Source organism: Nycticebus coucang, chromosome 2 (genome assembly GCF_027406575.1).
Source record: "Nycticebus coucang isolate mNycCou1 chromosome 2, mNycCou1.pri, whole genome shotgun sequence".
In the NCBI taxonomy this organism is placed as follows: domain Eukaryota; kingdom Metazoa; phylum Chordata; class Mammalia; order Primates; family Lorisidae; genus Nycticebus; species Nycticebus coucang.
In genome coordinates, this window is record NC_069781.1 from 155,322,568 (window position 1) to 155,349,458 (window position 26,891).

The following is a 26,891-nucleotide window of genomic DNA, read 5'->3' on the forward strand; positions in this document are numbered from 1 at the left end:
TCTACCTTCTCACTATGGGAAGGGATACAGTGGGGTGCTGGCAGGGGCAGGGGGAACTTCTAAAGCCTGGAGCCTCCTGCAATGGTAATGGCTTTTACAGTCACCCAAGGGAGAGAGAAAGAGCCAGAAAGGGTGCAGCTCCTGTGAAGGAGAGAACAAAAATGGCATATGATAGTAGGCATAGAACTTGGAGACCAATGGATGGAGCTTTCAGTCTGAGCACTGGGAGCACATCTGAGCCTGAACCTGGTTCCCTGACACCTTGGCATGCGGGTGAGGGGGGCTGGTGCAGCCACCTGCACCCCTTTTGAAGAGCTCCCTAAAAGCCTGTACTGCTCGGCCTGTCTGCTCTCCCCAACCCCCAGCCCACAGCGTCTGGCTGAGCTGTGTGCAGGGCGTCTGGCCCCAGGGAGAGGTGGGGTGAGCCGCAGTCTATACCTACACGCTATAAATAGGGAGCCTCAGGTGGCTGCTCACTCAGACTCCCTTCCCTAGCTGTGATAGCACCAAGCCTTTCGGACACCTAGACCATGGACCCTGGAGATTGCACCTGCATGTCTGGTAAGCCCAGGGAGGCCCATCCTGGGGTCCTGGAATCTTGTACCAAGTTCCTACGGGGAGTCTGAAGGACTCTGATTAACACTTCTCTTTGTTCCCATTAGGAGTTACCAATGGCATCTATCCCACACTGGCAACCTATGGGAAAGCTCTAACTCTCTACTGTTTCCCAGCCTGATTTTCTGGAATTGATATTCTGGCTCAGGCGATAGCTAAGAGAGGGACCTGAAAACCTTGGTCCTTCTAGCTGCTGGCCCCTAAGGGGCAGCCACCAGACTGGGGAAAAGAACTCTGGCTTAGAACCTCGTTTGGGTCTATTGCTGCCGTTCACTCACCAACACTTCTTTTTTTTTTGCAGTTTTTGGCTGGGGCTGGGTTTGAACCCGCCACCTCCGGCATATGGGGCCAGAGCCCTACCCCTTTGAGCTACAGGCACCACCCAACTCACCAACACTTCTTTTTTTTTTTTTTAATTTCAGCTTGCTTGTTCATTCTTCTTCATTTGAAGTACTTTTTGTTTGTTTGTTTTCTTTTTGTTTTGTTTTTTTTGGGGGGGGTTTTGGCCGGGGCTGGGTTTTGAACCCGCCACCTCCAGCATATGGGACTGGTGCCCTACTCACTGAGCCACAGGCGCCGCCCTTCTTTTTGTTTTTTTACTGTTTTTCCTTTGGCAATTCTCTTTCCCGTTGCCTCCCCAGTAGCTGGAATTACAGACGTCCACCACAACGTCCGGCTGTTTTTGATGTTAGTAGAGACGGGTTCTTACCCTGGCTCACTGCTGCTCATACTGGTCTCGAACCTCTGAGCTCAGGCAATCCACCAGCCTCCGCCTCCCACAGTGGTGGGACTACAGGTGTGAACCACCACGCCTGGCCACCAACACTTCTTATTTTTGGTCCTCAGTTTCCTCATCTGTAAACTGGAGTCACTCATTCCCAATAGCTCGCATTCCAGGGCTGCTGCAAAAGTGCTAAAATCATTAAGCACTTATAGCCATCAGAGAAGTTGTTTCTAAATTGTGTGGACTCTTCAGTCTCAAACCACTCAACTCCACGGAAGCATATTGGCCAAAAGAGAGAAGGAGTCAGGGTTCAAAGCCATGTTGGGCTTTTCAGCCTTGGAAAATGGCATCAAGAAGTCTCATAAGCCTTACTTGTCCTTAACAGGAAATGTTTGTACCAAAAATTTGCAAAAGAGACAAGAGCTTCCAGTGTTTCAAAATTCAAAATGATAGATGAGGTGATTTATGTCTTTAAGTGTGAATGGGGTGGGAGGAGGGGTCTTATTGTTGTTGTTATTTGTTTTTTTGAGACAGAGTCTTATTCTGTCACCCTGGGCAGAGAGCCCTGGCATCAGCTTAGCTCACAGCCACCTCAAACTCTTGCCTTAGCCTCCGGAGTAGCTGGGACCACAGCTGCCTGCCATAATGCCGGCTAGTTTTTCTGTTTTTAGTAGAGAAAGGGTCTGGCTGTCGCTCAGGCTGCTCTCAAACTCCTGAGCTCAGGCAATCCACCCACCTCAGCCTCCCAGAGTGCTGGGATTACAGTTGCGAGCCACTTCCCGGCCCATGTGGATGGCTTTTATGATACAAGAATAAAGCGTGGCTCTTGCTTTGGGCTTGCTTGGGTTCCCTGGTGTTTCTTCTGCTCCTTCATGGTTTCCGTCTTGCCTTGAGACGGTGAGGACGGCATGAAGAGCCTGGAGAGTTCCCAGAGGAATCTTAGGCTTGGTAAATGTGACCCAGTTTACCGGTTCTCAAACCTCACTGCATGTCAGAATCATCAGGATTGCTTTTTAAAAAACCTGATTCCCTTTACCCACCCAGACTTATAAATCAGAATATCTCAAGGGTTGGGCCCAGGAGTCTGCTTTTTAACAAGTGTCCCAGGTGGTGCTGAGGCAGCTCTCCCACTTCCCGTCATGGGAAGCCACTGGGAGCCACTGGATGGTCTTTGACACTGAGGCGATGGTCAGCAGCAGCATCTCCCCTTGTCCAGCCATTCCCCAAGGACAGCCCAGAAACCTTGCCACAGTGACTGTCGGCAGCAGCCTGTGTTCCCCGCTCCCTCTCCTCCTCACAGTTATGGTGGCTCTGTCCTCTCTTCCAGGAGGAATTTGCATCTGTGGAGACAACTGCAAATGCACAACTTGCAACTGTAAAACGTGTCGAAAAAGTGAGTATGTGGCCGGGGCACCAATAGCTGGGAGCTGGAAAGGCCCGATGCCCCATCCTTGAGCTTTAGCCATGGCGGGATTGAGGGGGCTCTGATGCCTTTTACCCATTTGGAACAGATCTGAAATTAAGGCCAAGCAGAGATCTTCCCCAGAGCATCCATGGTGTTTAGGGCAGGAAGGGGGATGAAGGGTGGTTCTGTCCTGCCCCAGTGGTGACAGGGCCAGAGCACTGTCCTGGAGCCATGAGCCCTGGGCGCTAGTCTCACCTCTGCCACTGTCCGACGACATTGGCAAACCCCTTCCCTTCTCTGGGCCTCTGATGGACTCCAGATGACCCCTGAGATCCCTACCAGTTCTAACATCCTACAACCTCCTGTCCCAGGATTTTTGCTAGTATGGATGGAGCCTTATGCACACTCTTCTTTCCCTACTTCCTCTAAGTGGTGAGAGGGACAGTGTAAGAGTGGAGCACTGGCCCAAAGCTGATCTGTGCATCCCCTGACCCTTCCAGGCTGCTGCTCCTGCTGCCCCCCAGGCTGTGCCAAGTGTGCCAGGGGCTGCATCTGCAAAGGGGGTGCAGACAAGTGCAGCTGCTGCGCCTGAAACCCATCGTCATACTGGGCGAGAGGCCAGGGGAGAAGGTGGAATGATTGTACAATAGCTTGTGCTTTTTATATATTTGTCCAAATGTGGTGTTGGTGACATTCATGTAAAGTGTTTGGAGCAATAAAGTTTTCCCTCATGGTTGTCTGGTGGGCCCTGAGTATTGTTTTCTCTTAACCAGCAGAACTGTAGCCGCCCACCTGCATCCCTTACACAGATGGCTACTTACTGCAGCGTCCTCCTGCCCCCCTTCTGCCCAGAGCAGTGGTTCTCAACCTTCCTAATGCCTCAATGTATTTTCATTGTTACAAAGGGGTCACCACCCACAGGTTGAGAACCTCTGGCTGGGGGCTTTCTCCTGCGGCATAGTGTGCTTGAGCCATGCACAGGGCAGGCCAGGAGTACAGGGGAGTTAATGACCCTGGGAACAGCCCTTAATGGAGCAATGAGAAATGGGAGCTGGTAGATAAATGCACAATATCTTCACCCCTCAAATGGAACAACTCTGAAATTTGGTCTACGTTGACTCCCAGAAGTCCTCACTGAGCTCCAACAGACCATTGCCATCACCTGCTCATTAACATAACCCACAGTGACTTCCTTCCATCCCTGTCTCATTTCCCTCTTCCCCAACTGGTGATTCCTGGGATCCCCACCCAAAGAAACTACTCACACAGGGTCTGTTTCGTGGGTAACCCAATCTTGGTCAGGCTCTTCTGGCATAGTGTCGGTAGCTGTGTAGTGGACTTGAGCATTGAATCAATCATGAACTAAGTCTGTGTTTAAAGAAAATCTCCAAGGCCAAGACATTGAGGGCATTACCTGACCTAGTTATTTGGGTGACCAGGTAGATGTAGATCAGGAAGAAGCCAGTGGAGATACAGAAACAACATCTCGAGCAGGCTTCCTAAGAATAGACTTCCTAGATGGACAGCTGAGAAGGCCAAAGTCCCTGAGACTGGCAAGGGAGCAGGAGATCACCATCTGTCATCCTCAGCAGAACCGAAGGCAAACCAAAGCTCTGAGCGGTGTTCATTCATGCCACCAAGAGCCTGAAGCAGGACAGGGAAGAGACTGGAGCAGTCCCCCCCACCCACCACCACCACCAGCCTCTGTCAAGCAGCCATCAGATAAAGGAGTTGATGAGTAACGCAGCCTTCACCAAGGTCACAGAGCAGCTCCAGGGTGTCCTGTTGAGCTGGGCTTAGTTGGCAAAGCAAGGAACAGGATTTACTGAGTGCTTCCTGCTGCTGAGCACTTTAATTATCCCTTCTTGGAGCTCACTTGTGGCCTCCCTGGGAAGGTTTTCACCCTCTGTCTGTGAGTTGCATCTTAGATGCAGTGACATAGTGCAAAGGAAAGGGTTTGGTCTTGGGACAGACACTCTACCCTTCCCTGGCTCCATGACCTTGAGCAAGACATCTAATCTCCTGAGGCTCAGTTTCTCCCTCATGGGGTTGTAAGATAAAATCGTAGCATAGCAGCTATGCACATACTAGGTGCCCCATAAACAGAGAATGTAATAGATCTAAGCCCATTTTAGGCTTCTACTTACTAAACTCTGAGAAGGTCCCCACCTAGTCAGTCTATATAAATGCAGAGCTCTCGGGAACCTTGGGAAAGACAAAATGCTGACAATGATAACTTCCAGAGGGCACAGCATTCCCTCGTGTCTCCAGCGAGCAGGCTGGCTGTTGCCCCTGCAACCTCAGTCTCAGCACCCAGAGCAGGAGGGTGCCATCTCATCTCATTCAAATGCCTTTAGACTAGCCGTATTTAAAAAATCTTGTTTATTCCTAGCATATCCTTGAAAGAGAGAATCAGCCCTCCAATAATCATTTTAATAACAATACCAATAACTAACATTTATTGACTACTTGATATGAGCTGAACACCTAATATGTGCCAAGCATTGGCCCAAGAAGTTCTCTAAGCATCATCTCATGAACCCTGCACAATCAGGACCACTTCAGAACCAGACAACCAGGGTCCTTCTCTGAGACCACTGCCTTAATGGGTCTGTCCCTGGTCTTTCCTCCCCACAGAAGAAGCCTGAGGGTCCAAAAGTATGTGTCCAACTGGAACTCATGTTCATCCCTTCCTCCAAGTCCTCATTACACCATCTAGACAATGTACCTGAGACCTCCGAAACTTAATCCCAAAGTCTGCACAGTCCTCCTCCCCAGGTCTGTCCTCCTGATGGTGGAGCATGCCATCAGTCTGTATGCTTCTAGGCCTGAGATATGACCAATGGCAGGTGTATTCAGGGATGGGAGGAGGTGTGAATAAAGATTAGACATGCAAGGGTTATTTTGTTTTATTTGTTTGTTTCAAGTTTCGTTGTTGTTTTGTTTGTTTGTTTGTTTTGAGACAATCTGTCTCTGTCACCCTGGATAGAGTACAGTGGCATCATGGCAGTTCACTGCAAATTTAAACTCCTGGGCTCAAAGTATCCTCTTGACTTAGCCTCTTGAGTAGCTGGGTCTACAACCATGTTCGACAATCCCAGCTAATTTTTCTATTTTTAGTAAGATAGGGTCTTGCTCTTGCTTGGAATGGTCTCCAAGTCCAGAGCTCAAGCAATCTACTCACCTTGGCCTCCCAGAGTTCTAGAATTACAAGTGTGAGCCACCACACCCAGACTGAACATGCAAGCTTTTATGTCTATGTAGAGTGGAATAAGTCAGAATAGGAAGAGAAGGGGATGAACTAAAGGGTAGTCATCCCTTTTTGCTTTCACCGCAAGGTCTACAAATAAATATTAGGGACAGGCCTAAACTGCTATACAACTGTCATTCTGGAATGTCTTTTGATTGCTCCTCTATGTTAGATTCATTGATTCTTGGATCCCCATCATCCTCTGTCTCAGACTCTTTTTCATTTTGCTGGAGTATATCCTCATGCAATTTTTTACCAAAAGGTTGAATTAGGAGAAATTCTGGAGTCTCTGAATGTCAGAAAATATCTTTACTTTTTTCTCATGCCTGATTCATAGTTTGGATACCAAAATTTAAGTTCAATATCATTTTCTGTAAGCACTTATAATACTCAGTGTTGCTGTTATGAACACTAACATGACCTGCCTTTTATTTCTCACTGGAAGTTGGAGGATGTTTAACTTATCCTTAGAACTCTAAAATACCTAGTATAGGTTCAAATCTGAATTGTTTTTAAATTCACCCTGTTCTATGTTTGGTGAGCTTTTTCATTCCGAAGGCTTTGTCTTTTTTTTTTTTACTTAAGTCTTGGGAAATAGTTTATTATTTTTTTAATCATTTTTGCCCCTCCATTCTGTTTTCTCCTCTGGGACTCCTATTCGTGGTTATTGGTTTTCCTAGATCAATCCTCTACATCTCATAATATTTTCTGATATCATGCCTCACTCTCTCTCTTTCTTTTCATTCTGAGAAATTTCTCAGGATTTTTGCAATCTTTGTATTGAACATCAAAAAAATGTGTTGAACATTCTTAAATACATAAGAACGCTTTCTTCTTTGCATGTCCTATACCCCTATCATAATATCCTGTTTTTATTTTATGAATGGGATCATTTCCTGAATCTCTCTGATCAATTAAAGGTTTTAATTTTTTTTTTTTTTTTTTTTTTGGAGGCAGGCTCTCACTCTGCTGCCCAGGCTAGCTCACAGCAATCTCAAACGCTTGGGGTCAAGCAATTCTTCTGCCTCAGCCTCCTGAGTAGCTGGGGAAAGTGCCCGCCACAAAACCTGGCAAATTTTTCTATTTTTAGTAGAGACAGGGTCGTGCTCAGGCTGGTCTCAAACTCCTGAGTTCCAGCAATCCTCTTGCCTTCGCCTCCCGGAGTGCTAGGATTACAAGCATGAGCCACCATGCCCGACCAAGGGTTTTAGTTTTTATTGTTAAGTTTGATGTTTCTCAAACTAGTTTTGTTTCTTTGAGCTGAAATCAGACTCAGTGGAACCTGAGCTTGCTGACTGGCAGGCTTGGTTTTAGCATGCCTGGGTGTAGAATGGCAGACAGCTTTGTCCACCCTTGGGAGGTCAAAACAAGAAGGGCCATCCTCTTTGGAACTGACCCTTCTCTGAAAGCCCTGACCCCTCCTAGGTGGATTACTTAGATTCTTAGGAGAAAATGTTGCAGTCTTAGCCTGGGGGGAAAAGATGATGCTGCCCAAGTAGAGAGAGGTGCAGGAGGTCAACCTGACTACCACGTGGCTGCTGCCAGCCTGGGTTTTGTCCCTCCTTCCTCTCTGCTCTCCCACCTGAACTTACCCCACCAAACAAAACACAGCACAACAAAATCCTCCCTCTCCCAGGCATTCCTACTTCTCAATATGAGCTTTCTCTGTTCCCATGTACCAATAAATATGGTCTGTCATTCTAGTATTCCAAAAATACATTTAAATCTCTGATTCCTTGATCCTCCCCCACACAGATTTTTATTGTTTTTTTCTTTTTCCTTCTCTGTCCTTCATTTCAACACATGTTCAGGAGGAAGGAGAGCTGCATCCATGTGCTCAGCTTACCATCTTGAGCCAAAAGTCTGATCCGGAATTTCTGTTGGTATTATTTTGAATCTTTGCAACATCTCTGCAGGATGGAAAGTATTATCTCTGTTGTACACGTGAGGAAACTAAGACTCAGAAGGGAGGAGATCCTTGCCACATTCGGGCAGGACTAGCTTGAAGATCATGAGAGAAGGTGAGGCAGAGGAAAGGAAAGGCCACAGGGAACGGTAAGCAGAGTGGTGACATGTGGCCCTGAGGGACAACACCTGAATGAGGAGGAGAAACACCAAGGAAACAGATTTTAGGTCAAGAAAAAGAGCTTTCTCCTGGCAGAACTGCCTGGAGCAGGAAAGTGCTGTGGCAGGAGGCTGACACATCATGGACTGTGTTCCTGTATTGCCTAAGGGACAATGAAGACCTCTGAGAGGCTGTGACTGTCTCTGCACCTGCTCAGGCCATACCTGAACTGGGAACACCAGAGGACAGCAGAGGAGGGTGTGGTGGGGAGGAGGTGGAGCACAGGTCACAGGACAGCGAGGCAAGGTCCTCACGTGGCCTACAGGGGGCGCTCCAGGCCCAGAGGCAAGTGCAGAAGTCATCTGAGCCCTGGGAGTTGCACAAGGGTTGCACGTCACCTCAATCTGGCTGCCTTGGGGTCACCTCAAGACCCAAACAGGATGCCCCTTCTTGCACAAGGTCACCTCAGTCTGGCTGCCTTGAGGCCCAAAAGAGCCTAGAAAGGGCCTAGGACCTTAAAATACAGCTACCAGGAGGAGGTTAGGACAAGCTCTGCAAGGGCTCAGTAAGCCATAGGTGTAAAGGACCTTGGCAATGTGCAAGCCACCCAGATTCACAGAGTGCAGGCTTTTAAAATAATTTGCCAATGTACAAGTACAGCAAAGAACCATAAAAATGATCTCACGTGATCCCATAGTTCCATTCACAGAAATCTATTCTAAGGAATTCACCATAAATTCAGGGGAAAAGAAAAAGAAAGATAGCTTCACTCACAAACAGATTCATTACAGAGCAATTTAGAATTGTGAAAAGCTGGACGGAACCTGAAATTTAAGTCTATGAAATATGCAAGGAAGCCAGGGCCCAGGCACACAATAGGATATGACATGGCCATTAAGAATGCAAAAACACAGGAAATGGTTATGGTATAATCTTAAACAGATGATACGGGGCTACAAATTAGTGTGGTCATTCTTTTTTTTTTTTTTAAGCCTCCTAGAATACAAAATATAGAAATGAAATACACTAAAATGTAAACAGCAGTTATATTCAGATCATAGATAAAAGTTAATTTTTTCTTTTCCTTCTTTCTGTTTTTCAGAGTTTCCAAAGATTTACTGAAGTAGCATATTTTAAAATAAATAAATACATCTTTAAAAGGAAAAAAAAAGTATGTAGCCTTTGAGCCAGAAATTTTACTTTAAGAAATGTTGTATCATAAGGAGGAAAAAATCATGAATATACACATACGAATGCTACCAAAATGTTTCTCATGGCACAAAGTCTAACAGCGAAGATTTGAAAACAACGAAAATTTCTCAAAGTAGGGAACGAGTTAAGTAAATTGCAGAATGAACCTATTAAAATTATAGAAGTAAAACTAATGTCATAGATTTCATAAGCTACCGACGAGCAAGGGAAAAAGTCATTTATAAATCAATGTGTACTACAGACTTCTGTTTTTATATTTGAAAGGACTACATATGCCTTTTGTTTAATTTTCCAGAATTTTCTAAAATAAAGGAGAGGAGATGGGGAAGGGAACTAGACCCAGATAGGGAGCTAGACCCAGGTGTTTTTTTAAATCCAAGGCACAGATGGCCTGAATTGTCAGATTTTATCTTTCAAAGACAAGAATAGAATACTTAAAATTGAAATGGACTTGGAAAATTTGGACCATGTGACTGCAGTAGACTCCATCAGCCTCACCATCCACCTTCCCTTGAAAGCTACTCCCTGAAGCGTTATCACTTGCTTTTTTTATATTTGTGCCCCCAAATGCCTTTGCCAGGGAGGCAGAGGAATCCAAACACACAGGTTGGTGATACAGCAGAGATTACAAAGCAGGTCTTCTGATCCCACTGGCTCCTTTCCCTACATGTTTGAGCTGCTACAAATCATCAAGGGGATATTACAGGATAAAGTAAAACAGAATTTCTCAGCTTTGGCACTACTGACATCTGGGGCCAATCTTTGAGGGGGTTTTGGAGAGGGTGTTGTCCTACGTATTTTAGGATGTTTTGCAGCATCACTGGAGTCTACCAATTAGATGTCAATAGCATCACACCACCACCACCATCACCACCACTATCAATACACAAACAACAATGTCTCTAGACATTGCAAATGTTCCCTGGGGGCAAAATCACCGCTGCAGTTGAGAACCACTGAAATAAGGCACTTTGTGAGAAGGAACTTTGATCCTAGGTCATTTCTGGGGGAAGGTGATGTGGCCTGGCCCTGTATCTAATTAGCTACTAATTAGGAGGGGACAGAGGAAAGTCTAGTTTATGTGAAAAGGCACGGATGCTGCCACTCTGTCCAGACTTCCAGCAGCTTCTATCTCACTACGTGTTGATTTATTAACCAGCGTTCTCCTTTTCCCAGACTGTAGGTTCTTACAGACAGTAGACTTTGTCTTACTCATCCTTGTAGCTGTTGTTTCTGACATGATGCCTGGATTAAGGGAGTGCTCAGTAAATATTTGTGGTATGAAATTGACATTCACCACACATTACTCATTTAGGCGAAGCAGGATGGTGGGGGCTACTGGGTAACTTCATGAATATACATTAATTCAACCTGACTCTTTGCATGACCAGCCTTCAAAGAATCCTAGCCCCAAATCAGATTCACTCAATTCTCACACTGATTCATTCACTCCATCACTCAACTTTCAAAGGACATTTCAGGTGTAGCTCTTTGCCAGAAGAGGGAAGAAAAAGAAACAATCCCTTTTAGCTGAATCTGTTGTGGATATGTGAAAATACTTTTCTCCTCTCTTACAGGGGAGAAAATATCTAGACAAAATCCTACAGAAGTTCCAAGGAGGGGAAGTTATGTCTGACTGCAGGCAGGAGTGAAGACTTGCTGATGAAGGGGGCATTTGAGTAGGGACTAGACAGAGATGAGGATTTTAAACAAGTAAAAAAAATTTTAAGAGACAGGGTCCTCCTCTGTTATCCAGGCTGGAATGCAGTGGCATGATCATAGCTTGCTGCAGCCTCCAATTCCTGGGCTCAAGTGATCTCCGGTGTCAACCTCTGTGTAGCTAGGACTACAGATTCATGTCACCACAGTAAGCAATTTTTTTTTTTAGACTTTACATTTTAATGAACAATCAGAATAAATCCTGATTAAGTAAGTTTATAATTAACAATTAAATATTTAGAGACATTTAACGTACTAAGTTGTACAACATTATAAGTATTTAACAGCATTGGTTGGTGGTAAGGGAATGTCAACTGCCCAATAAATGTAAAAGATGACTAAACAGGACCTTAAACAGAGAATACTTAGTTATCGGTCTCCTCCACCCATGAAAACTCCCTGGACATTAATAACTTCATCCATTCATTCTGATGGGCAAATAGGCTACTTTTCTTGACATTCAAAAGGGTTAGTTTTCTGTCAGACCAGTGAAGACCCTCAGGGCACACAATTCATACTCCCAGCTGAAAATGCACCCTGAGGGACAGGGTAAGCAGACCCTCAGGCAGCTGGGCCACCCTGGCCCTAGTCCCTCCAGCGGTGTCCACACTGAGCATTGCAGCACTTGTAGAAGATGGTCATTGGCTCGTCTGCAGAGCGGGTCTGAAGCTGCATGAAGTAAGCGTGAGAATGTTCACATTTGGGACACGGCTCTGCAGTAGAGTCAACATTCTCCCAGGCAGCTGCTCCTCCAAGTATATCATCCACTTCCTGCAGCTTTGGATACTTCGGATTTGTCACCTTGCGAGTGATGTTGTGCACCTAGGGGCAGGTGTTGCAGGCGAAGCAGTAGCAACGCTGTCCCTCCTCCACGATCAGCCCATTCCCGCAGCCTGCACAGAACAGCAGCATGGCCTCTACACCCCTCAGGATTCCGCTCCCCGCAAATTTTTTAAATATTTGTAGAGACAGTGTCTGGCTATGTTGCTCAGGCTGGTCTTGAACTCCTGGCCTCAAGTAACACTCCTGCCTGGCCTCCCAAAGCATTGAGATTACAGGCATTAGCCACTGTGCTTGGTCAAGGTGAAAACTGAAACAGGATATTTCAAGAGGAGGTAACAGTGAGCAGAAGAATCGAGGCAGGAAAGCTTGGGGTATATTTCTGGATTAGCATGAGTCACATTTGCTTGGGAAATGTGGGTGGGCCCAGACCATGAAGAGTTTATAAATGCAGGGTAGGGGGAACTAGAGTTTTGTTATTTGCTAATCCCAGATCCTCCCAGATTTCTAAACAGGGGAGTGATGCTAGAATTCCTATTTATTGAGCACTTATTATGTGTTCAGTGATCTGCATGAAGAATCTTATTTAATGCTCACCTTAGCCCAAGAGTAAGGAGGAGTAAGATCTACCTTCACTAAGGAACACTGGAGTGATTCCAGCTTAGGTCTGTCTGACACCAAAGCCAGTTGCTCTTAAGAAGTTCAGTCTTCGGGCGGCGCCTGTGGCTCAGTGAGTAGGGCGCCAGCCCCATATGCCGAGGGTGGCGGGTTCTAAACCCAGCCCCGGCCAAACTGCAACAAAAAAATAGCCGGGTGCTGTGGCGGGCGCCTGTAGTCCCAGCTACTCGGGAGGCTGAGGCAAGAGAATCACTTAAGCCCAGGAGCTGGAGGTTGCTGTGAGCTGTGTGATGCCACGGCACTCTACCAAGGGGCATAAAGTGAGACTCTGTCTCTACAAAAAAAAAAAAAAAAAGAAGTTCAGTCTTCATTCACTGCAGTTGGCAAGACGATTCTGGCATCAGTGACAGGGTGGTCTGGGGGAGTGAAGGCAATCTGGGGACCCCCATTATGTCCCTGCTTGGAAGCCCAGCAGCACATTCTAGAATGATCCTTGCAGTTCAGGGGCCCAGAGAGCTTTCTCCAGGGCCCTAGCTACAAATGGACCCTTATTCCACCATAACTCCCTCTTTCTGAGCCACAGAACTCTGGCTCCAACCATGTATAAGATCCAGACTTCTGTAAAGGGTGCTTCAACCAGCTCAGCCTGAATCCCTGACTTGCTTGGGGTTTAATGATTACTCCCTAAACTCCTCATGGATAGGAGATGGCAGGCTGCCTCTGTCCCTATTACCTTACCTCAAGAGTAAGGAGTTTCAGCCCCTAAGGGAACACACTGGGTCACAATGCTTAGAGCCAGGAGCAAACACCCACAACAGGGATATTGACCCAGCTTCTGGCATCAACCTGGCCACCTTAAGAAACCTGAAAGAAAGAAGCTGCTTCCTTCTTTACCTTCCTTCCTGATCCCGTCCCATCCCACCAAGGACCAAAAAAGAGGGCAGAATCTCTTTGTGGCCTTAAGAAAGGTGCCTGACTAGGGAGGACGCAGGAAGACAGAGGAAAGAGAACCACCAGCTGAGTCAGCCTGGCAGAGGGCAACATCTCCCTGACCGCCAGCTATCAACTTCAGTTATAATCACCTATCAGCTGGTCTTATTCTTTTTTTTTTTTTTTGGCCGGGGCTGGGTTTGAACCCACCACCTCAGGGACCAGCACCCTACTCCTTGAGCCACAGGTGCCGCCAGCTGGTCTTATTCTTATACTAAAATTTAATTTTAAATAAAATCACTACTGCAGAGGAGGCATCAAATCACTTGCCACAAACAGGAGGTAACCATGGAGACAAATATAGAGAAAATAAAGCAAAGTTGTGCAATTTCTAGCTAGGTAGGGTGGTGTGCCGAGGCGCTCCCTGTCTTTGCTGACTCCTGTGCCCTCCGTCTGCTACAAAGTGGAGCAGAACCAGCATGGGAGAGGCACTGAATATATCTCGGCACCCAGCTGACTTTCCTTGAGGTGCTCAGGAAGATGACAGAGAAATGAAAGGGAAGATCATTTTTTATGTCATTTTGAGGTAATTTTATGAAATCATCTCAATAAGGGAAGCTGGACATGTGGATCAGACTTGGAGTGAAGAGATGTTCAAGTTCCAGCTTCATTACAGCCTTGCTGCTGTGACTTTGGATGAGACCCATGTGGTCTCTGGGTCTCTTTATCTGTTAGAATAAGGCAGATGCTACTGTGGCAGGAGTTTGCTGAAAGTCTCAGAATCACTGCTCAGACCCTGTGGTACATGGGGCAAAGACAGGTTAGGGAAGTGGGGGGGGGGCTCTTTGCCAACATGAGGGTAAGATCCCAGGTTTATCAATAATCTGATGACAACCAGAAAGCTAATGTCACAAAGGGGAAGAATTTAAGCCCCAGAACCCCCAGAACTTATTTATTGAAGCTCACAGTGATTACCCAAGTTCAAAGACTTGGTCCCTTGCAGATAAGATATCAGGGCATGGAATCTGGTCCAGACCAGGGTTTGCTTGGAGTGGAGAGTCCACCTCGCGGGGAAGTCTGAAGTCAGGGGGCTTTGACACCCTCCTGGTGTGGGTGGGCATCATGGGCCAGCTTGTGTGTTGACTCACACCTGCTGCAGGTCACAGAAAGCCTGAATGGGGCATTTCCAGTAGCCACAGAACTGCCTGTGGGTAGAGAGAGGAGGCGGCAGGATGACTTTCTTTGCTGCAGACCTGAAGATTCTGCAATTCCATAAAATTTGCTTGGAGTATCAAAGCATTATCGGATACCTGAAGCCTAGCACATAGCATGCCTGATAACTGGAATTCATAGTGGCTTGAACTAAAGGTATCAGTGTAGGCTGAATACATTGTAGTTAGATTTAAGTCCTGGGTCTGTCCCCGGAATAACTCACCTCAATCTCTCTGAGCAATAGTTTTCCACCTACAAAACAGGGATAACAATGCCTACCAAAAGGGCAATTGGAAGAAGTCAGTGACCCAGTATGTGAAGTATGCAGCTCCACAGGTGCCCCATAAAAGTAGCTGGTGACAGGAACGTTCCCAGCAAGTAGAAGAAACCATCAGTGAAAGAAACTATCACAGCCACTAGCAGTCATCTGGTCAACCCATGTAAAAACTGGGCACATAGGGCAGCGCCTGTGGCTCAGTGAGTAGCATGCTGGCCCCATATACCAAGGGTGGCAGGTTCAAACCTGGCCCCGGCGAACTGCAACAAAAAAATAGCTGGGTGTTGTGGCTGGAGCCTGTAGTCCCAGCTACTCGGGAGGCTGAGGCAAAAGAATCGCCTAAGTCCAGGAGTTGGTGGTTGCTGTGAGTGTGATGCCATGGCACTCTACCAAGGGCCATAAAGTGAGACTCTGTCTCTACACACACACACAAAAAAAAACTGGGTACATAATAGGGAGAGGTTTCCTGAAGTTCACAAAGCTACTAACTAGACAAGCTGGAACTAGAAACTGCAGAGCTTCTTGAGCAGTGCCCCTTCTCTGGCTTGGGCTACCCTGTGAACAAAATTACTCATTCAACATTCTTTTTACTAATAAATCCAGATCTTTCCAAGAAATGACCTTATTTGCAGATAAACCTATTTGCAATCTCTTTTTGTATACTATTGTTTACCCAGGCTCCTAAAATCCTGGCCAATTGCTCTCAGTCCCAGGATAGTAAATTGAGAAATTCTTTAAGAACAATGTAACAGTGTTAATCACACATTGGACTGATTTCAATCAGGGTGTGAGACTTGCTGGGCTTCTTGCTCTTTTTCTGCGATCTGGGGATTTTCCATCCCTTAGGTGGTGTGACCCTGAGTCTACCTGGTCTTGCCTCTTGGCCTCGATCAACACGAATTCCTTCCTCCCAAGGAATCTTCTCCAAAGATAGGGTACAGGGCCCCAAGTAGAGCCTGAGATCTGTGACTCAGGAGCTCAAGCTGACATCTGAAGTCCTGTATCATCACTTGGAGGCCACTGTGTTTCAGGAAGCACAGAGCTAAAGCCTGTGAGGCTGTGCCGTGTCAGGTAGGAACTTTAGGGAAGCCAGGCTCCCTGCAAAGCCCTCACCTGACCTCATCACCTGCAAATGCTAAGAGCCAACATGGGTGCTCAGGCTCCTGCTCTGAGTGCTTTCTGAGCGCTTTCCAAATGCCATCGCATTTAACCCCTGACAAATCTATGAAGTAGGAACTATTTTTATCCCCATTTTACCCTGAAAAAACTCAAAGCACTAGCCACTTGCTAGTCATTTGCCACATTACAATTAAAGAGCAGAGTTATACCGTGAACCCAACCAGAGTTACACTCTGAACCCAACTTCAGAGTCATTCATTTATTCACTTATTCAATAAATGGGTAACTGAGTGCCCTGATGTCTCCCATATACCAGGAACTTTCACTTTGGATACATCATTGGACAAAAATAATGATTCCTGCTCTCTTGTGCTTAAACTTTAGCAGAAGGACACTGACAATGCAAATAAGTCAATTAGTTGGTTAGCTAGAAGGTGTTAAGTGCCATGAAGAAAGGGAAAGCTATAGCAAGGTAAAGGAGATCAGGAGTACCAGGGGGCTGAGGCATGTGTTCAAGTTTCCATCAGGTGAGCATGGTGGGATTCATGGAGAAAGTAAGAGCAAAGACTTAGAAGCAAAGAAAGGACAGACTTGTGTGGAATTGCCTGCTAGAGGAGAATCGCAGGCAAAAGGAACAGAGATAAAATTATTTCAGATGGAAAGAATAAATAAAATAAATGGGTCAGAAAGCAATAAAGGTGGGATTGAGAAGTCCTCCTCCTGGAGTGATACACTCGCACAAAATGCTCCTTGGAGGGCACTGGGGGCTGAGAACTGAAGGATGAGGAGTAGGGTGCTTGGGAAAGATGCTGTGGTTTTTAGACTGCTCGATATCCCAGCCACCCTATGGCAAGGGAGAGCTTGCTATCCCTGTCCAGAAGACTTAGTCTGAAGGAAATCTAAGACCTGAGGGAAATAGAGGCCAGGCAGCATGGATAAAGTGTTGCCCAGGCAATGAAGGTCCTAGATAAGAATCCCAGAGGCTTAGGCAGATAAGGATGAAGCAGAGTGCCCTCAGGCAAACTGAAAAGAGGCCTGGCATGGTGGGTCACACCTGTAATCCTAACACTCTGGGAGGCCAAGGCACGTGGATTGCTTGAGCAAGAGCGAGATCTTGTCTCTATTAAAAAATAGAAAAACTACCCAGGTGTCACGGCAGGCAGCTCTAGTCCCAGCTACTTGGGAGACTGAGGCAAGAGGATTACTGGAGCCCAGGAGTTTGAGGTACCGTAGCCTGGGGCAACAGAGTGAGACTCTGTCTCAAAGCCCCCCACCCCAAACAAAGACACAAACAAAAAAGTAATGCTACATTTGGCAAGTTCTGAGATCTGAAATTACCACCATTGAGACATCCAGCAAGGACTTGGGTTGTCCCGGGGCTAGTCAGTATCAAAACCTACACCCGAATCCAGCCTCTGACTCTTAATCCTGTGCTCAGTTTTTGGGCATGGAGGATGGATACCTGCTGACTTTCTGCCCATGGCCTTACTTTAAAAATTCTTACCTGGGGTGAATTTCTTTACTGCATTACTCCAGTGTGACTGGTTATTTCACCCCTAGTCTGGCCTGGCCTTCTTTGGGGGCCATTTCAGTTCCACCTGCCCCAAAACACAGACTCTTCTGTGAAAGCACTGGCGAGCAAATTTCAGAAAGTCCCAGAGGGACAGAGGATAGAGTGACACCACACTCACCACACAGAGCACAATAACAGTTTTTGAAATGCCTGTCACAGAGTTTCTTCCCAGCTCTGATCCAGTCTCTCTTCTCTTCCACCCTTCATCCACCCAAGACTCCTGGCTGGCACTGCCTGTTGAAGAGAAGAACTCTGTCCCTCTCTCCATTTCCCCCCGTCTCATCCTGCTCTCACCACTGTGCACAGCAGTGTGGGGAAGGGAGGAGAGGTGGTGCAACAGAGTGTGGGTTTCTGTCCCAGTGTCATCCTGGGATGCATGTCAGAACTTTAGCAACAATTTGGACAAATAGGAGACTTACTGCCTAGTAAGAGACTCAGATCCAGACTTTGCATGGAAGGTAATATAATAGTTCCCCAGACATTCTCAAAGCAACTCAGATTTCCCCTCCTTTCATTTTGTGTCCAAATCCCTTAAAAAAGCATTTATCATTCTTATTTATCTAGGATGCCTTTTATAAACAGAAAAATCTCACCACTCTCTCCTGATTGTAAAATATGTCCCCTTCCTGAATGTGTGATGGATAGGATAGGGCAAGTTCTAAGCCTGGCTGGCTCTGCCTCAGGCTCATTCTGGGACCCAGGTAGTTTTCCTCCTCTCAGGCCTCACTTTTCCTTATCTGTATAATGGAGGGATAAGAGTCAGGGCGGCACTCGTAGCTCAGTGGGTAGGGCGCCGGCCACGTGCACCAGGCCTAGTTAGGTTCAAACCCAGCCCCGGCCTGCTAAAAACAAAAAAGTGAAAGTACCCGGGCGTTGTGGCGGGCACCCATAGTCCTAGCTACTCGGGAGGCTGAGGCAAGAGAAACACTTAAGCCCAAGAGTTGGAGGTTGTGAGCTGTGACGCCACAGCACTCTACCCAGGGCAACAAAGTGAGACTGTGTCCAAAAAAAAAAAAGAGTCAAGGATTTGAAGGTGCAGGGCAGGACCGAGGCAGAACGGAGGATGCCCCTTGCCAGCAGTGGCACCGGATGCAACTGTCAGCACCGAGCTCAAAAGAGGGATTTCTTTCCACCTCCGGTTCAGCAACCCAATTGGATGGATCTGGGACCCGGGGAAGCCTAGAATAAAGAGGATGAGAGGCATAGAATGCTGGGAAATACGCAAAGCGCCCTTCTTTCTCTTCCCTTTTGGAGATGTTCTGAGCCCGCTTCCACCCGGCGGCAGACGCAGCGGCGAACGCGTCTCCTTGCGGGGAGTGGGCTGCGCGCGCGGCCCCGGGGTGGGGTGGGGGGCGCATGCGCGGGCGGAGGCCGGAGGGCCCGCAGTGCTCACAGCCGGGGCGGCGGACAGCTGTCGCAGTGCGCAGAGGCCACTGTGCACAGATTGGAGGAGCGGGCGCGGTGCGCAAGGGCGGGCGCCGGGCGGGCTTGGCTGGCGCGCCCCCGCCTGGGGCTATAAAAGCGTCGCCACCTGCTGCCACCAGCCCAGCATCCAGTCCAGTTGCCTGGAGAAGCCAGTTCTCCGCCTCTAGCGTCCGCTTGCCTCGATATGGACCCTGAGACCTGCCCATGCCCTTCTGGTGAGCCCCCGCCCCTATCCTGCAGCGCGACGCGCCCCTTTACTTGCAGAGAAACCCACGCGCTACGCCTTCGCTCAAGGACATTTGGGGGGAGGGCTCCTGATTTCCCATTTTTACCACGCGAAGGGTGGGCGTGCCCATGTCGCGAAGAGCACGGAGATTTGGCAGCCGGTCTCCTTTTGGGCGCGAAGGCCCCTCCGTTTGACCACGTTTAACCCTTCCTGTGGCGTCTCCCTGTCTAGGTGGTTCCTGCACCTGTACTGACACTTGCAAGTGCGAGGGATGCAAATGTACCTCCTGCAAGAAGAGTGAGTGTCCCCAACTCTATCGCCGCCCCCTCTGCTTTCCTGAGCCAGTGTCTTTACACGCAAGACATAGGCCTCTAAGCCCCGTATTCCCTTGCTTCTGACTGGGACAGAACCACCCGGGCAGACCTTTAAATATAGATGGCTGGGCCCCACCCCAAGACTGATACAGTGCGCACGGGGGCGAGATGTTTTTGTAAATGCCTAGAAGATTCCAGTGGGAAGCTGGGACTGAGAACTGCTACACCGGTCCAGCCTTTCCCACCCCACCACTCAAAATGCTCAAAACCTGGGCAGGCCATTAGTGAGGCCTCTGGAATTCCGATCCCTTGTCTCCTCTCAGGTTTGGCGATCCCCTCAATTTGACTTCCCCCAAATCTCCCAGCTCACAGCCGTATAATATGCATCAGGGCCAGAAGGTGGGAGAAAGGCTCCCTCCTTCCTTGTGAATAAGACTAGGCACAGACCCTCCTATGGATTTCCAGGACCCCCTACACCTGCACCATCTCTGCTCCTCCAGGTTTATCCTTCAAAACCCCTGTCAAGGCCATTTACCCTGTAATGCTCTCTCCTTAAGGCCTGCCACTTCCCTAACCTAAGCCTGCCATCTGGGGAACTCCAGGCCATCCACCCAGGGGGTGGTGGGCCAGTTAATGGGTACCCTCCTGATGGTAGCACAGCTTGCAGCTGCCACACCATATATGCTGAGTCAAACCAGGTGTGAGACCAGGAAGGCGACAGCACCCAGAGGTAGCTAAACCCTGAAGACTTCCTCCCCAGCCACTCAGCACTCCTCCCTCTCGCTCCTTCCCTGGGATGGGAGACAGATGGCGGGGTGCATCAGACCCCACAACTCCTGTTTTCTCTGCAGGCTGCTGCTCCTGCTGCCCTGCTGAGTGTGAGAAGTGTGCCAAGGACTGTGTGTGTAAAGGTGGAGAGGGGGCCAAGGCTGAGTCGGAGAAGTGCAGCTGCTGTCAATGAGGATGAGGCCCTCCGTGTGGATCGTATGGAAGTAGTGCTGGGGAGCCCAGTGCCGCCTGTCACTGGGAGGCATGGCTGTCATCCTCTTCCCTTGCTGGTTGCTGGCAAGTGACAATAAATCCCATGAATAGCACAAGGACTGGTCTCTTCTTAAAGTGGGGATGGATGTGGAGTGGTGGGGAGCCCACTCCAAGGGCTACTCCAATTCAAAGTGAAATTCTGAGACCTGGCCGCTGGTCTCTTGGGGGCTGGGATGGAGCCCTGAGGACATTCTCTCCTCTTGCCCTCTTTCAGATGGCTCTCAAATTCAACTGGAGAGAGAAGGGGGACACCACACATCTAGGTTTGTCTCTCTAACCTACCCTCACTTTCCACATCTGTACTACGGAGTTAGGGAGACTTAAAGCTGCCCCCAGTTTGTGGGGCCTGTGGATTTTGGAATTTTCTAATTTTTCTTGCAAAGCTGCATGTTTTCAGAGTCAGCAGAGGAGAGTCCAGGAGGCCTAGGGGCTTGTCTTGGCAAACTGTCAGCTGTGTTCCCCAAGTCACCACCCTGTCTCCTCAAAGAAGATTGTTTGGCTCCTTTTCAGATCTCTTCATGTGGCAATTTGTCGCCAGCTCCTTCTTTCTTCAAGGGGAAGTAGGGTAATAAGAGCTTTTATCCCTGGTGGTTGTGATCCAATCCTTGATGAAAGAGAACACTCAGACCTACCTGGGTCAGCTGAGAAGGGAGAAATAGAGGTCTGGGAGACTAAAGTTTCCCAGTAAGAGAATACAATGCTGTGAACACGTCACTTTTTCTCCAAGTTAGTTTTTCAGGACAGTCCATTCAAAAGCTCCTCAGGATTTTTTTTTTTTTTTTTAGCCTAACAGGCTGAGTTTAGAAAAGGAAAGTGCAAGAAAAGCCAAGCCAGTTTTGAAAAGGAACAAGAAAGGGGACTTGCTCTAATCGGCTTCTGCTACTTGTTCTGAAGCTCTAGAAAGTGATGGAGGCTCAGGAATAGATCAGTTGGATGGATAGAAGAGTCCAGAAAGACCTTGGTGTAGCTGGAAGTAGGAGACCCAATCAGTAAGGAAGCACACACTAGTCAATGGAGGGTGCTGCATATCACATAAAATAGAAATTACACAGGCCGGGAGCGGTGGCTCATGCCTCTAATCCTAGCACTCTCGGAGGCCATGGCAGCTGGATTGCCTGAGTTCACAGGTTCGAGACCGGCTTGAGCAAGAGCAAGACCTCGTCTCTAAAAATAGCTGGGCATGTGGCAGGCACCTATAGTCCCAGCTACATGGAAGGTTGAGGCAAGAGAATCGCTTGAACCCAAGAGTTTGAGGTTGCTGTGAACTATGATGCCAGGGCATTCTACCAAGGGCAACAAAGTGAGACTCTGCCTTAAAATAAATAAATAATTAATTAGTTTCACTTGAAAAACAGCTAGGAGCAAAATTTAAGGCTGTAAAAGAATTTGGAAGAAGGAAAATGGGGGAATGTTTATTACTCTGGTGTGGGAATGACCCTTTAAATAAGACACAAAGGCCAGGCACAGTGGCTCACACCTATAATCCAGCACTTTGGGAGGCCAAGGCAGGAGGATCGCTTGAGGCTAGGAGTTTGAGGTTACAGTGAACAATGATCATGCCACTGTACTCCAGTCTGGACAACAGAGTGAGTGAGATTCTGTCTGTAAGAAAAAAAAAGATAATAAACAAGAAACATTAAAGATTGGTAAACTTGAGATTACCTTGTACTAAGTCCTTTTAAGTCCATCATCTTATTTGAGCCTTACAACTCTCAAACTCTCATATGATTATTAATAGATCGGGCAACAGGGCTTGGGGTAATTTGTATAAGGTCACATAGCTAGTATGTGGTAAGGCTAGGATTTGAACACAGACTGTCTAACTAAAATCTATAGGACCTTAAATGTAAGCATGCATTGTTTACTTGCTTTGGGCTTGCCTTGTGTGACAAAAAGCATCAAAAACAAATCTAAATCACCTTAAATCCATTAGGATCAGAAAAGTAAAACATATCAGCCAGAATATGGAGAAATTGGAACCTTTGTGCATTGCTGGTGGGAATGTAAAATGGTGTGGTGCTGTGGAAAACAGTATGGCAGTTGCTTAAAAGTTAAAAATAGAATTACATGTGATTCAGCAATACCTTTTCTGGGTATACCCAAAAGAATAGAAAGCAGGATCTTAAGGAGATATTTTTATACATGTGTTCACAGATGCATTATTCATAATAGCCAAAAGATAGAAGCAGCCCAACTGTTCATTGACAGATGAAAGAATACACAAAATGTATTATATACATACAATGGAATATTATTCAAACTTTTTAAGGAAGACACTTACAAATCGTGATAAGTAAACTCTCATATGTATTATTCACCGTTTTAAAGGTTGAATAATATTCCATACACTACAACACAGGTTAGCTTTTGACATCCTGTAAGTGTGAACCTTGAGAATATTAAGCTAAGTGAAATGAAAGTCACACACACAAAAAAAATTCCTGAGGGCCAGGCGTGGCAGCTCACACCTGTAATCCTAGCACTCTGGGAGGCTGAGGCAAGTTTGCCTGAGCTCACAGGGTTTATTTATTTTTGTAGAGACAAAGTCCCACTTTATCACTCTCGGTAGAGTGCCATGTGGCGTCACACAGCTCACAGCAACCTCCAACTCCTGGGCTCAGGCAATTCTCTTGCCTCAGCCTCCCAAGCTGAGCTCACAGATTTGAGACCAGTGTGAGCCAGAGCAAGACCTTGTCTCTAAAAATAGCCGGGCGTTGTGGTGGGCGCCTATAGTCCCACCTACTTTGGGAGGCTGAGGCAATAGAATTGCTTAAGCCCAAGAGTTTGAAGTTGCTGTGAGCTATGATGCCATGGCACTCCACCAAGGGCTGCAAAGTAAGACTGTTTCTCAAAAAAAAAAAGCAAATACTGTATGATTCCACTTACAAGAAGTGCCTAAATTAATTATACTCTGTCTACATGGAGACAAAAAGTAGAATGAAGGTTGTCAAGAGCTGGGGGAGGGGAGAATGGGCACTTGTTTGGTGAGTATAAAGTTTTAATTTTGCAAGATGAAAAGAGTTCTGGAGGTTGCACAATAATCTGAATATTAACATCACTGAACAATAGTACACTCAAAGTGGTTAAGATGGTAAATTTTGTGTTGTATATTTTACCACAATTTAAGAAATAAAATAAACAAACTTAAATGACAATAGAAAATAGTTATATTGTGTGTGCTATAGACGGAATTGTCTTCCTCCCCCATCCTCAAAATTCATATTATCTCTAACCCCCAATGTGACCTTATATGGAGATAGGGCCTATAATGAGTTAATGAAGGTCACAAGGTGCTGCCACTATAGGATTAGTGTCACTTGTTCACTCTTCCCTCTCTTGTACAAAAAAGCTTTAATGGCCATTTGGTTGTCATTTTCTGTGAACTGCTGGTTCATACCCTTTGACTTTTTTCTATGCAGTTGGTTATCATTTTCTTATTGATTTGTAGAAACTCTATATAAATTTTGACCACTGATCTTTTTTTTTTGTTTTTTTTTTTTGAGACAGACTCTCACTTTGTCTTCCTCAGTAGTGTCATGGTGTCACATTTCACAGCAACCTCAAACTCTGGGCCTCCCGAGTAGCTGAGGCTACAGGCATCTGCTACAGTGCCAGGCTATGTTTTGCTCTTGCTCAGGCTGGTCTCAAACTGTGAGCTCAGGCAATCCACCCACTTCGGCCTCCCAGAGTGATCAGATTACAGACATGAGCCACCATGCCTGACGGCCACTGATCTTTTATCTTCCATCTTCTTTTTTGTTTTCCTAAAAAGTTTTCAAAATTTCTGGCCCAACAATATTCTTTAACCCTTTATCAAGATATAGTTCACATGCTATGAAATTCACTCAATGTGCTGGGCCTGGTGGCGCATGCCTGTAATTCTAGCACTCTGGGAGGCTGAGGCGAGTGGATTGCCTGAGTTGAGTTCAAGACTGCTCCGAGCCAGAGCAAGACCTGGTCTCTGAAAAAATAGCTGGTTGTGGCAGATGACTATAGTCCCAGCTACTTGGGTGGCTGAGACAAGAGGATCACTTGAGCCCACGATTTGAGGTTGTTGTGAGCTATGTCGCCATGGCACTGCACCCAGGGCAACGAAGTGGGACTCTGTCTCAAAAAAAGAAAAAAGAAAAAAAAATTCACTCACTGTTAAGTATATGAATTCAATGATATTAGCAAATTTTTAGAGTTTTGCAACCATCTCCACATTCCAGTTTTAGAACATTTCCAAAAGTTCCTTTGTGCCTGTTTTCAGTTAATCCTCCCTTCCACCCCCATTCCTAGGCAACCGCTGACCTGCTTTCTGTTTCTGTATGTTTGCCTTTTCTAGACATTACATAAAAATGGAATCATACAATATGTAGTCTTTTGCATCTGGCTTTTTGAACTTAGCATATTGCTGAGATTTGTCCCATTTGTCCCCTTTATGTTACATGGTGGTAATCTGTTCTTCTTTAAAATTACTAAGTAGTGTTTGGATATACTGAATTTTGCTTATCCATTCACCAAGTGATATTTGAAATGCTTCCATTTTGGCTACTCTGAGTGATCACTGTGTTCATAAGTGGCTATGAACATTTCTGCGGTCTTTGTACGCAGACATGTGTGTATATTACTTGTTATTTATTATTATTATTTTATTTTGAGACAGAGTCTCACTCTGTTGCCAAGGCTAAAGTGCCATGGCCTCAGCCTACCTCACAGCAACCTCAAACTCCTGGGTTCAAGCAATCCTCCTGCCCTAGCCTCCTGAGTAGCTGGGGCTATAGGAGCCCGCCATGATGCCCAGCTAATTTTTCTATTTTGGGTAGAGACAGGGTCTCACTCTTGCTCAAGCTGGTATTTTTTATTTTTTAGAGATGATGTCTCACCATGTTGCCCAAGCTGGGCCTACAGGTGCATATCACCACCACCACCACATATATTTTTATTTATCTTGGTAGATATCTAAGAGTGGAATTGTTGAGTCATATGGTAACTCTGTTTAATTTTTAAAGAAATTGCCAAATTGCTTTGCAAAGTGGCTCTACTATTTTATATTTCTACCAGCAATGCATAAGAGTTCTCATTTCTCCACATTCTCACCAACACTTTTTGTTGTCATTTTTATTATAGTCATTCTAGCAAGTGTGAAGTGGTATCTCATTCGGGGTTCATTTCCTTAAAGACTAATGATGTTAAGCATCTTTTCATGTGCTGATCAAACCTTCATATGTTTTCTATGGCCATATGTCTATTAGAATATTTTGCCCCATATTTCTCTTTTATGTTGCGATAAATATATATAACACAAAATTTACCGTTTTTAATTAAGTGTATTCCCATTTTTTTGAACCATCACATCATCCATCTCCAGAACTTTTCCATCTCGCCAAACTGAAACTCTGTCCCCATTAAATAATAACTTCCATTACACTCTCCTCAGCCCCTGGTACCACCTGGTACCACCACCATTCTGCTGTTTATCTCTATGAACCTGACTGCTCTAGGGACTCCTATTATTCTTTTGTGTCTGGATTATTTAATTTAGCATAATGGTGTTTTGTTTTGTTTTTTTGTAGAGACAGAGTCTCGCTTTATTGCCCTCAGTAGAGTGCCGTGGTATCAGACAGCTCACAGCAACCTCCAACTCTTGGGCTTAGGCGATTCTCTTGCCGCAGCCTCCCGAGTAGCTGGGACTACAGGCACCGGCCACAACACCCAGCTATTTTTTTTGTTGCAGTTCGGCTGGGGCTGAGTTTGCACCCGCCACCCTCAGAATATGGGGCCGGCACCCTACCCACTGAGCCATAGGCGCCACCCTAGCATAATGTCCTTAAAGCTCATCCACATTGTAGAATGTGTTAGAATTTTATTTCTGTTTAAAGCCGAATGAATTTTCCTTTGTATATATATGGTATATACCATATTTTGTTTGTTCATTCATTCTTCAATAAATATTTGAGGTGTTCCCATATTTTAGCTATGAAGAGCCAACATTTCTGTCATAATGAGGCCGGGTGCTCATGCCTCATTGAGCTCATTGTTCATGCCTGCAATCCCAGAACTCTGGCCCCGAGGTGGGTGGATTGCCTGAGCAAGAACAAGACCTCATCTCTAAAAAATAGCTGGGTGTTGTGGCAGGCCCCCATAGTCCCAGCTACTGGGAGGCTGAGGCAAGAGGATCACTTGAGCTCAAAAGTTTGAGATTGCTGTGAGCTATGATGCCACAGCACTCTACTGGGGATGACAAAGTGAGATGCTTCTCCAGAAATAAAAAGAAAGAAAGAAAAGGAATATCTGTTTGAGTCCCTGCTTTCAATTCTTTCGGATATGTATTTTGCCCACTTTTCAATTTGGTTTTTTGTCTTATTAAATTGTTAAGAGTTCTTTATATTTTCTGGATACCA

At 46.4% G+C, this 26,891-nt stretch overlaps 1 protein-coding gene and 1 pseudogene across 1 annotated transcript; one reads left to right on the forward strand and one right to left on the reverse strand.

Annotated features, from left to right (window-relative positions):
* The first annotated feature begins 451 nt into the window (after positions 1–451).
* LOC128593868 (metallothionein-4) lies at positions 452–3,465 on the forward strand. Its single transcript, XM_053602213.1, has 3 exons — positions 452–561; positions 2,667–2,732; positions 3,245–3,465. Exons 1-3 carry the CDS (start codon positions 531–533, stop codon positions 3,334–3,336), a joined length of 189 nt encoding a protein of 62 aa, XP_053458188.1. The 5' UTR covers positions 452–530; the 3' UTR covers positions 3,337–3,465.
* Positions 3,466–11,575: 8,110 nt separating this feature from the next.
* On the reverse strand, positions 11,576–11,995 carry LOC128593853 (DNA-directed RNA polymerase III subunit RPC10-like; annotated as a pseudogene).
* Positions 11,996–26,891: the final 14,896 nt, after the last annotated feature.